General features: G+C 43.4%; 1 protein-coding gene across 6 annotated transcripts in view; it reads right to left on the bottom strand.

Annotated features, from left to right (window-relative positions):
* Nucleotides 1-2,801: 2,801 nt before the first annotated feature.
* The window catches only part of LOC100770202 (neurofibromin), a 235,751-nt gene continuing 226,741 nt past the window's right edge, over nucleotides 2,802-11,811 (bottom strand). For 5 of the 6 annotated variants that reach the window (XM_027426535.2, XM_035447928.1, XM_035447929.1 and 2 more), the window contains one exon: nucleotides 2,802-6,381. In XM_027426535.2, the coding sequence (XP_027282336.1) occupies nucleotides 6,205-6,381 (177 nt within the window). In that variant the 3' untranslated portion in view covers nucleotides 2,802-6,204. The remainder of the gene's footprint in view (nucleotides 6,382-11,811) is intronic. The other variant, XM_027426534.2, reaches the window with a different exon arrangement.

Genomic DNA, 11,811 nt, shown 5'->3' with positions numbered 1-11,811 from the left:
ATTACTGTGAAACTTCTGCATGCACTTGAGTTTGGCTTTTGCTTTTTGCCCCCCCTCATCCCATACTGAAGATTAGCTGGTGTCTAAACATGCAGCCTACCATGGAGCTATACACCCTGGCCCTAGGATCAGAGTCTTTCAATGGGTCTTTTGCACAGGTCACCTATATTTTGTTTGGGATTTTGCATGGGGGATGCTATTGTGAATGAGGGCTTCTTTGCTTTCTGTCCCCTGCAACACAGAACCTTATATGTTATTTCTTAAGTGTTACTGAACATTTCTGACCAATGCCTTCCCTTGTCTGAGCCCTCAGTCTAACCAGGGAGCTGTGAGGATGGAGCAGACATGCTTACCATGGCCAGTGGGAGTCAGAGCAGTTCACCAGATGCTGAAGCTCTAGTTGAGAGTCACCAAATGATTGCTACAAACTCGAAGGTCTTCATGTTTTGATGATAAAAGATTTATATTTATGTACATGGGTGTTTGCCTGCAAGTATGTAAGTGTATGCAGTACCCAGGAAGGTCAGAAGAGGGCCTCAGATCCCCTGGAACTGGAGTTACAGATGGTTGTGAGCCACTATGTGGGTGCTGGAATCAAATCTGTGTCCTCTGCAAGGGCAGCCCATGTTCTTAATCATTGAGCCCCCCCTCCCCCCCCCCCCCCCCGCCAGCTCTTTTACTAAGATTTTGGTATCCTGCAGAACCTCAGTGTAGATGGGCAATGGTGCTGGAGTTTGGGTGGAGGCATGGATCCCCCTACAGTCCCTTCTGCCTTTGCTCCCAAAATGAACAAAGGATGGCCAATTCTACCTCAACTCTGAACCAGACTGAAGCATCTAGAATCATGATCTGGAAAGAGTGCCCGCCTCTGTGGCCTTGTGCTAAAATGTGTCTTTAAGTACCTTTCTTGTGGGGAGTGTGCTGAGCTCTGTTCTTAACAGAGATAATGGAGGAGGGTGGGAGCCCAGGGAGCCAACCCTGTGGCTGCATTCTGATGGCATCATTTCCTTCACAGCTTAGGTTCCTCCCAGACACCAAAGACACTGAAAACTTTCTCATCATTAATCCCTGAACACGTCTACCAGGACAGACTTCCTGATTATTTCCAAGCCCCAAATTCTCAGTTATCAATCGTGTTTGCCACTGCACCACTCAAAACCCCCCATCCGTTTCAGGGCACATGACCGTCGTCAGTTACGTGGCTGTTTTCCCCACCAAACCACAAATTCCTAGTGGGGAAGAGGCCACACTTCTTACAATGCCTGGTTCAGGATTGGGCCCAATTACTGAAGTGTTTCTTTGAACAAAGGAAATCAAAGATTACATTACAGATGTTGATGCCCTCCCCCCCCCCAAAGGGTTTAAACTTAGCTACACTCTGAACTTCTGAGCAGCAAGGGACCTTGGTAAGACTACAGTGTGACTTCCTTATCTTGCCCGGAGGAAGTGGCCCTCCAGTGGTGGTGGTGGTGGGGTTCTGAAGGCCACAATCCTGGAGCCTAATTCACTACACCTGGGCAGCTTCTAGCATCTGTGTGTGGTAAAGGACCTAAAATTTCAGAATGCTTCTGGATATAATACAAACTGATCAAGAAGGTACTTTACCCCTATTTAGGTAAAATGTATGATGCTTCTTTGGAGCTTAAATGGATACATGTGTATATGAGATATACACAGACCCTCAGAATAAGGGGACATTTAGTGTTTTGGTTTTGTTTTGAGACAAGGTCTTGCTGGCTGACTTGAACCAGTGACCAAGGACTTGCATTACAGGTATGTGCTGTCACATCTGACTAGAAGGAACCGTTTCTTTTGTGGCATTGAGCATAAACCCAGGACCTCTTCTGAGCTAGGCAAGTACTCTACCACTGAGCTGACTCTCCACCCTGCTAGTGTCAGCCACTGAGCTAGGCACCTGCAGGGGCACCGGTATCAATGCCCTTTCGAAGAAGCCTTCCATCAGGGTTGTTTGTTTTTTCAATCTTTTAAATATGTGCCTAATGACCATATACTGAAGCACTCCTAAAGAAGTACACACATATTCTACTCATCACTGAGCAGATTTAAAAATGGCCCAAGCACTGTATGACGGTAGAGAGGCTCCCTGCTTAGGAAATGCCTGCCTGTGTAGGTAAGGAATCCCTGTCTATGCTCTGTTATCTTGGTTCTGCTCACTTTGGCTTTTTTTTTTTTTTTTTTTTTTTTTTTTGGTTTTTCGAGACAGCGTTTCTCTGTGGCTTTGGAGGCTGTCCTGGAACTAGCTCTTGTAGACCAGGCTGGTCTTGAACTCACAAAGATCCACCAGCCTCTGCCTCCCAAGTGCTGAGATTAAAGGCGTGCATCACCAACGCCTGGCCTCACTTTGGCTTTGTAGTCACTAAGTCACCTCCCCAGAAGCAGACAGCACATTTGGAACATTTGTTCAAGGTACTCTCCTGAGGACAGTCTCTCTCAGGGCCAGGAGGCTCCTTTCTCCTTCAGGAGCAGGGCTGTAGCCCCTGATGGGTCAGTGACACAGACCACTTATGGGAGGTGGTTTGTGCTGCTCACTCACGAAGACTCCAACTGACATCAGGGAACCCTGGCATCCGAAACAGAGTACTCCTATTCCAGATTGACAGTCCCCTCTGTGTCTGACAGGCCCCCATTTGTTCCACCCGAGTGATTTTACTTTCAGAGAAAGATCTTTCCTTTGGGGTGAAGCAATCTACAACATACCTGAAAGGGTGGAAATGGCTTCATGTTTCAAAAGAACAGGGAGAAATGAGAAAACATGTGGAGATAGTAAAAACTCCTCACAGTTTAGAGCAGACTAAATTTACCATTTTACTTAAAAAAGGGGAGAGGGGGTGGGAGGACATACACAGGATGGGAGGAGGTGAGGACAATGATCTGGAACAGATTTCTATGGGTTTCCCCACAGTGATGGAGTCTGTGTGTCGGGCAGAATTTCTCCTGCTGGTTACAATATCAACAAGGCTGGAGGCAGGGAACTGCCCGATGGGAAGGGAAGTCACCATATACAAGGTCAGTTCACAACACACAGCATTTTCTTTAAATGATGTAACGCAGTCGCAGGAAGAAGTTAGCAATACGAACACGAAAATAATCAAATATTTGTTTGTTATCCATGTACAGCAACTAACCGCTTTACAAAAAAGCAAAATAATACAATATATCATCACATGTATTTACAATGTAGTAAATAGACTTTTCTGTCAAATTTTACACAAATTATTTACAGGTGAATATACTGCATTAAAAAAAATCGTGTGGCTGATACTAAGTGAATTTTTGTATAAGTCCATTGCATAATATTGAATAAGACATGCCTCAGTATGCTTGGGGGTAAATGTAGGAAAAGAAAGAAGAAAAAAAAAAATCTCCCAACCCCCAAAAAACTCCAATCTCCCACAGGAAACTTGCAACCCTAAAACCGGAGGATAGGGTTGCTGGCTCCCATCCTCTGCTAGACTGTTCCTTCTGGGGGTGGTGTCCTTGCTCCCCAGCTCAGCAGTGCGCAGGCAAGTGTAACTGGCCAGCAGAGTGCTATGTCCCCACAGTGGAGGGCAGGGAAGCCCAAGGCAGGAGCACTGGCCAACAGACTTATCGCAACACAGATTTGGCAGAGCCACTGTTTTCTTCTTCTGCGTCAGGGAAACACAAATCAGGAACAAATCATCCAACTCACACCAAATTATGTAACATGGGCCATTACTCAGAACTTCAGCTGCTCTCTTGTAACTGGAAGAAGTCGGGTTGGAGGCAGCTGGTGATGCTTAAGCTCCTTAGCTGCAGCTGCTTACAAAGTTAGACTTTCCTCAAAAGTTGGAAGTTCTGCAGGTGATGGTGGCGCACATCTTTGATTCCAGCACGTGGGAGGCAGAGGCAGGCGGATCTCTGTGAGTTCAAGGCCAGCCTGGTCTACAGAGTTCTGGGACAGCCAGGGCTACACAGAGAAACCCTGTCTCAAAAATACAAAAAAGAAAAAAAAAAAGAGTTGGAAGTTCTGTAAGTTTTGCACATGAAATAAAGCTGAAACTCAAGAACCCTGGATGCACTGGTCAAAAGCGTTTGTGACTCTGGAGGTGGCTCCATTTGATCTTTCCAGGGGGAGCTCAAGTGAGGGACGTTTAAGAACCGTGGTACTATGGGAAACTCTTACAGAAAGAGCGCTACATTGTCAAGTTTTCCTGTTTGATGGGAGAGGCAGAGGAGCAGTAACGGCTGCTGTCAGACACGCCAGTCTCTTAGAGGGAAAATGAGCAACTAGAGTAACACAGGAAACAGCCTCCCCCTGCCTATGGTTGGCTGGTGGCAGGAACCAGAGCTGTGGTGGTGTGCCCGCCTGGCAGCCTTGCCTTGGGGCCTCTTGCTGCTTCTCAACTCAGCCTCACAGCCTTCCTGTCTGCTTGGACAGTTATTCTGCTGGGGCCTTTGCAACCGTTGAAAACAAAAGCTCAGCTGGCTGCATGTGTCGCCCATGTTTCCCAATGAGTCTGTTAAAACCACTACTAACACTAAGGGTTTTTCCTTTTATTTTGGCAAATGGTTCTTACTTTTCCCAGGACTGTAAACAAACTAAAAAAATTAAATTCTTGTTATTTCTGAATATCAAAAGCAATTTTATTTACAATTACATATTACATTGTTACTGTATGGATAAGTGTGAAATGTGTTATATTATTAGAGTCAGAACACTTAAATGTACCATTATTTATGGATTTAGCTGTGGAGTTTAGTTTACTGAAATCCACTAGTGAGCTAGCACTACAGGGTTCCCCCCCACCCCGGGTTTCTTTTTGTTCCTCCCAAAGCCATTGTATCTTAATATATGAAGGGAACATGTAGTAGAGGGATAATACCTTTTAAAAATAAATATAGTTCAATCCTAAATGAGAGCATCCACATACTACTGCGCTCACTCAAGTCAATTGTTTTGCATACTGCAGGTTCCATGAAGCAGCTGGCTGTGCATCACCTGGAAGGCCCTATGGCACACTGATCCATGCTGTCTGCACAGCAGCAATTCTAGAGGTCCCGTATCAGCACACCACGCAGGCTGACCATACTTCACAGTGATAAAATGCAATCCTATCAGATAAAATCCAAATGTTTTGCTAGAGATTCCTGATTTTATTTGGAGGAGAGGAGGAAGATTAAAGGACTTAAAAAATACATCTTATCAAAGAAATTTACGATAATATACAGCATATTCTGTTTTTTGGAAAATTATTTAACAAAATAAAAATATCAGCTACCCTAAGTCACGTACCATTCCATTTTGCTTTGGAGCTAATGGAAACAGCTATGAAAATTAGCTTCTGGAAACAAGTTTCAACACTCTGTCTGCTAATTACCCTGCTCAGAATCATGTAGGAAAGAGGAAGAAAAAGCAAGTGCAAAAACAAGTGTAGTTACTATACTTAGTATAGCCTTGGCTTACAAAAAAGGAACAGAACACCTTCATATGTAAAGATTAAAAGATAATCAACAGGAAAAAAAATTACCTAGTTTGGATGACCAAGTATGAATAAGGCCTCAGAACCGATAGCTTTAATCCAGCAATGTTAAGATGTATGTGGTCATGCTTAATTTCCTGTAATTATTGCTAATACTCAAATGTTAGGATTTCTTAAGAATCCATTACAAAATACTAATTTATCCCCCTCCCCCAAGTACCTGGCTTGTGGCTGTATGGTGTAAATTCACTGAGGCTTGACCTCTATGGTTCCTTCAACTTCATAAGGTAAAAAAAAGTCCACAGCTAGAAGATTAAATACACTGGGGTTAAAATATTATTTCTCCCCCAAACTTGGAAAGTGTGTAAATAAGACAACCACTTCACTCTGTAAGACAAGGGCACAAAGAAGGCCAACCTCCGTGCACAGCCCACAGCTGGCGGCAGCAGCAGCAGCAGCAAGGGCACTGGAGGACTCATCAGCTCCCACAATCCACGCTCCCAGTTCAGGTTTCCTGACCTCCTGCTTTTTGTGCAGAAAGTGTCAGAACAAGTGCTCACACCAGACACATGCCAAAGTAGAAGGAAAAACATTAAAGAAAAGCAGCATTAAATTTAGGCAATGCTTCCAAGTTGATCGTCTGGCAACATGGCAGACCAGATGGGTTCGTAAGACACGAAGTGCAGCAGTGCAGTGTGGGACGGGGCCAGGTTAGGGAAGGGTCACTAGTGAGAAGCCCAGGTTAGGTTGGTTTGAAAAGTGAAAGAAAGAAAGCTTCACACGATCTTCTTAATGCTATTACGTTTGAAACTGCCAGCGCTTCTTTGCTTCTGCACCTGGCTTGCGGATCCATGGCGAGTTCGTCCACTGTTACAGTGGCCAGTGGTGGGGGAGAGTTCAACGTTCTCCTTGTCGATTCCTGGAGAGAAAGAGCAGCTGGTTACTCCTCTCCTGCTGCCAGCTCTAGGACCAAATCTCATTACTTATGTGTGAGACACAACCTGGTGAAAGGTTCCAGCACATTCTATTTTAATGGTGAACTGCTAGAATGTTTATAAGGGCCTCGTCAGTGCAGAACCTCACGCTTTGTTAAGATGATTGTGCTATCATTGCAGTAAAACAGCGTAAAAGAAAAAAGACAAGTTGCAAGAAGAGCTGGAGGGAGACCACCCAGGAAGCCCTAGCGGAGCACTCATTCCCAGTCATACCAGAAGCGTCCAGCAGGGGGCAGTTTCTAGCCAAGCACCTGTAAAATTCACAAGAAGCCTCCAGCTTTCTGCATATCTGTCATTTCAGAAAAGGGCAGGTGCTTTTCACTTTATCGGCCTCAATGCCTGTTCTGGAGGAATGAAAGTATTTCCTAAAAAGTGATCTACCACATGGGCTATGCTCTGGGACCTTTTTTCAATCATGGCAAGTCACCATATCATTCTCAACTTTAATCAAGAGGTGACGTTTCTCTTTCAGGTCCTATAGTGAATTTTATAAATAATATAAGTAGTATTTTCAGAAAGGAACAAAAGGAGAGACTAAAAGAAAGATCTCATCATATTGGTAAAGGTTAACTATGAGGACAGGAAAGTAATGCCTGAAGAGGTGAGGGCAGTGGTGTGGGCAGTTAGCAGGATCCTTCTTGATCCTTGATATGGATCTTGATCATTTATTGACTGATTTGTTGATTGACTGTGACAGGGTGTTTCTGTGTAGTCCTGACTGTCCTGGAACTCATAGACATCTGCCTGCCTCTGCCTTCAGAGCACTGGAGTTAAAGGCGTGCACCACTGTGCCTGGCCCTGGATCTTGATTTTGAGTGGGTTTACTTCTAAAAAGTTTATTGCACTGTAAACTTACCATCTGTGTACTTTCCTGCCCATTACCCTTCATTAATATTTGCTTCCCAAATAGGCATTACCCTAATTTCTAACTACTGATGGGAAGCACTCTAGTAGCTGGTATAAATTCTCACAGACACTTATGGGGGATAAGCAAGAGAAAGACAATCCATGTATAAAAAGGAGGGTAGGCAGACAGGGAAACTTCTGTTCACACCGTATACCCTGACAGCATACTTGTTCCAGGTATAACTTTAACTTTCTTTTTGTATGTATTGTTTGAATTTAAAAAGAACCATTACATTTGGGAATGGAAACATTTCCATTTGAGGCAAGAAGTATTATTTCAAGACCAGAGTTATTTACTATGTTTCAGGAAATGGAACAGATGCATGCAGCAATTTGTAGGCTTCTGGAGGGAACTGACGCTGGGATGACTCTTCTCTAGAAGCCACAGCTTCCATTCAGATTTGACCTTCCATTCATTACAGTCTGCTCCTGTCTTTCCTCCTGTCTCCTTCATGGTGCAGCCTCCTCTATCTCCTATGTAGTCACTAGTTCTTACCTATACCCACACCTGTATAAGCATCTTATCTCTTCCACTAGAGCGAAAAGAACCAGAAAGGGACCAGTTATCATTCATTTTTGCTTTCTTATAGAATCTAGCTAATCACTTTCAGTAACTGTTGGCTAAATGCTTCCTTCCACTTCAAAACTAATAGCTAGAGCCCTCTAGTGCACAGCCCTGAAGCAGGCTGCCTTGCCTGGCAACATGGATGACACCATACACCTTAGGAAGAGAAATGTCCCCAGCCAGCTTCTTCCCTGTGAAATGACCACAGGCTGTCAGTGTGCCTGACGTCAGTGCATCCATTCCCTGATATCTGCACGTGAGCAGATGCTCAAGTCCAGCATTTCTCCAACGGAGGTTATTTCCTTAATAGGAACCTGCTACATCTTATTTCCTAACGAGGAAGCTGGAAGGCAAAACACTGTGATGGGCTTCCTGAGTCTAACCAAACAAACATGTTTTACCATAAAGATCAAGGAGAAAGTTGCATAAACATTTAGGAGAACATTGTATATGTGTATAAAACTGTCAAAGAATAAATAAAGGTATATATTCCAAATAGGTTTTGGGAGACTTATTTTTTTAATATTTTATTTATTATGTATACAACATTCTGCTTCCATGTATATCTACACACCAGAAGAGGGCACCAGATCTCATTAACGGATGGTTGTGAGCCACCATGTGGTTGCTGGGAATTGAACTCAGGACCTCTGGAAGAGCAGCTGGTGCTCTTAACCTCTGAGCCATCTCTCCAGCCCTGGGAGAGTTATTTTTTAAAAAGCAATAAAATGAATTATATTTACAGCAACATACAGAATACTAGGAAATCAGAGCTGGGGTGACAGAATGATGCTCACATCACTTTTCTTCTGAAATTTTGGCAGCATCCTTTTATATTGTGCAGCTGGAGGGCTGCAGACTGCTCACACAAGACAGATCTCTGTGTTGGCACAGGCCTTAATTCAGACCCGAGAGAAAGGCTTCTCCACTGGCCTCTCTGAAGCTCTCTATCTGCGCTCTCCTATCCCCAAGGCAGCAGCTCCTCTTCCTCCTTCCCTCCTTGGGTTGAAAAGCAAAACTCCATGAGGAAGAAACCACAAGTCACCACCCAAAAGAAACAAAGCTTAAGCTTCTTTGTCAGGATCTGCAGTTTAAATGCACACCAGCAGGCTGTACTTAACAGGCAGCCAGTTACCAGCGTGCAGAGCAGAGGACACTGTCGCTCAGTGTTAACAGCACTGTGCTGGGCCAGCTCCAGATGAAGATGGACACTAACAGGCATTTGGGATGAAGGAGTCGGGAGAAGAACTGCCAGATTATACTCTGGATGCTTGCCTGCCTTCCTACTATAGCCTGAGTTCCTTGAAGGCAGATATTAGAGCTTACTGATTTTGACACTACTGATCTATAGCTCCTGCATGGCACATAGCAAATAAATACTAAAACACTTAAAGGAAATAATATACTGAGCAATCTGTCCAAAGTTACACTAGGGTGAGACGATTGACAACCCAAATGTTATCACTTACACAAGGGCCTGCTTGAGTTTCTGCCTGCCTCCCTGTTTCCTACAATACAATAGAGAAAAACTTCCAGAAAACTCTTTTCTCTATATGAGCAGGTAATCACACCAAAGAAGTCTTAAGTCTTTCTTCTTGTACTGAAAACGAACTTAGGTCCTCCTATATGCTGCACAGTGTTCCACACCAAGCTACGGTCTCAGCCCTAAAGCTCCAGTCTTAATTAGATCAGAACTCTCGATGGCTCTATAGTAAGAATGAACTATTCGAATGAACTTTTTGGATGCCAAAAATGGAACCAAAAGAGGCTGCTTGTACTTTACTCTAACCTACCTGCTGTCCCTTTGGCTTCTGCTCTCATTCTGAGGGTTAAGGGCAACATTGCTTATTTTATAGGACTGTGAGGAAAGTTGGGGAAAATCCATGTGAAGGATTTTTCCAAATTACACAGATAAAATCATTACTGTTGCTTAAAAAATAAAGGTGTTTCTAATACCTGGAATGAAGGAGATAAGTAACTAGCAAACAAAGTTTTCGGACAAATGTACAGGACTCAAATTTAATGCTGGAATTTGTAAAGTTACTAAAGCTAATGTAAGGAAACATGAAACATCTTAAAGAAAAGCTAAGTATGATAGTTATGGTTGATGCTTATGCTACAGTGAATATATTTATGGAGATATGCTAAGTATACACTTAGAAATATTTGTATTTTGAGCTGGATATATAAACTCAGAACTGCAGGAATTTTCAGAATGCTTTCCCTAATGCCGGTATTTCTTTTTCATTTGAGCATCTGTCTGTATAGCAATACAAAGACTACAATGGGAGGAGGAGGCCATTTTAAGATCAGGTCACAATGTGCCACATTTCTTCCCTAGTCCTTCCAGTTATTTAATGATATTCATCTTTAAAACATGAGTGACAGAATGTATACTCAGTCTTATGATGGGGTTGGCATTATTTGGGGGGTAGCTGTGGGGAGAAACGATTATTTTCTAAGCTAACAAACTCTCAAAGTCCACAGGCTGCATATCTGTTGATATCTCTTGAGTTTCTGTGAACCCACTGTGTTAATCCAAGGGCAGGACAGCATCCCGGAGCAGGTCCAAGTGGCAATTTAATTAAAACAGGCCACAGTGGCCATATAGTTCAGTAAGCCCTGAGACCTGATCAAGTAACAGCTTTCCAAGTTCCTGCAGTGCCTAAGTCACACTGAGCTTCCAGGACTGGGGCTGGGGAGTCTCATGCCGAGGGCCCCACTTGAGTGTAGAGGAAGCAATGTTTTGTACAAAGATGGGGAAGCAAGGGCCTTGATGAGGACTGGCTGCTTGCAAACTGCTGGTTTAGAACACACAGTGAAGCTGCAAGGGATGAGGGAAGGGTGAAGGAAATGATGTCCAGAGAGTCAGAAGCAGGAAGAAGCCATTTAACACTGGACACTTACTACTATCCCAGTGTTCACAAGGAGCTGGCTTTATTTATGGAACGCTAACCATGAATTTCCTAAGAACAAAATGTTAGTAAGCGGAAGTTACTGATCTCTCAAGCACAAGTTCCTAGCACAGCATGAGAAGTATCATAAAGCATCAAAATAGTCACATCGACATACTGTGCCATCCCGTTACACTCTGTTGCTGTGATCATATGGAGGACAAACACATGGAGCTTTTTTTTCTTTGGACACAGTCTCATAATTTAGCCCAGACTGGCCTGGAATTTACTATGTAACTGAGGATGTTCGTGTGTGAGTTGACTTGCATGCCCCACAGTTTAAGTGTGGCTGTCAGAAGACAACTCTTGGGGTTGGTTCACATTATAGAAACTGAACTGCACACAAGCACCTTTATCCACTGAGCCTCTTTAGTTTGTTATTCGAGACAGAGTTTCTCTGTGTAGCTCTGGCAATCCTGGAACTGTATACCAGACTGGCCTTGAACTCACAGAGATCCTCCTGCCTCTGCCTCCTGAGTGCTATGATTAAAGGCATGTACCACCACTGCCATCTGGCTTCCATTGAGCCTTTTTACTGGCTCTAATTTTGGATATTTTCTACAAAGCAGTACAGTATTAATCTTGTGTTTAAGAAAACAAAACAAAACAAACAACTGTGTCCTTAAATCTGTTAAACACCATAAAATTGGAAAGAAATAACTTTCACTTAAAACTCAATACTGGGGGCTGGAGAGATGGCTCAGAGGTTAAAAACATTGGCTGCCCTTCCAGAGGTCCTGAGTTCAATTCCCAGCAACCACATGGTGGCTCACAACCATCTGTTATGAGATCTCTGGTGTGCAGATATACATGGAAGCAGAATGTTGCACACATAATAAATAAATAAATAAATAAATAAATAAAGTATAAAAAAACAACCCTCAATACTGACACCCACAAGCAAAAACTCTCAAGTCCTTGTAATCAGA

Source organism: Cricetulus griseus, chromosome 7, assembly GCF_003668045.3.
Source record: "Cricetulus griseus strain 17A/GY chromosome 7, alternate assembly CriGri-PICRH-1.0, whole genome shotgun sequence".
Lineage (NCBI taxonomy): Eukaryota > Metazoa > Chordata > Mammalia > Rodentia > Cricetidae > Cricetulus > Cricetulus griseus.
The sequence above is the reverse complement of the archived record's forward strand: the minus strand, read 5'-3'. Positions and strand labels throughout refer to the sequence as shown.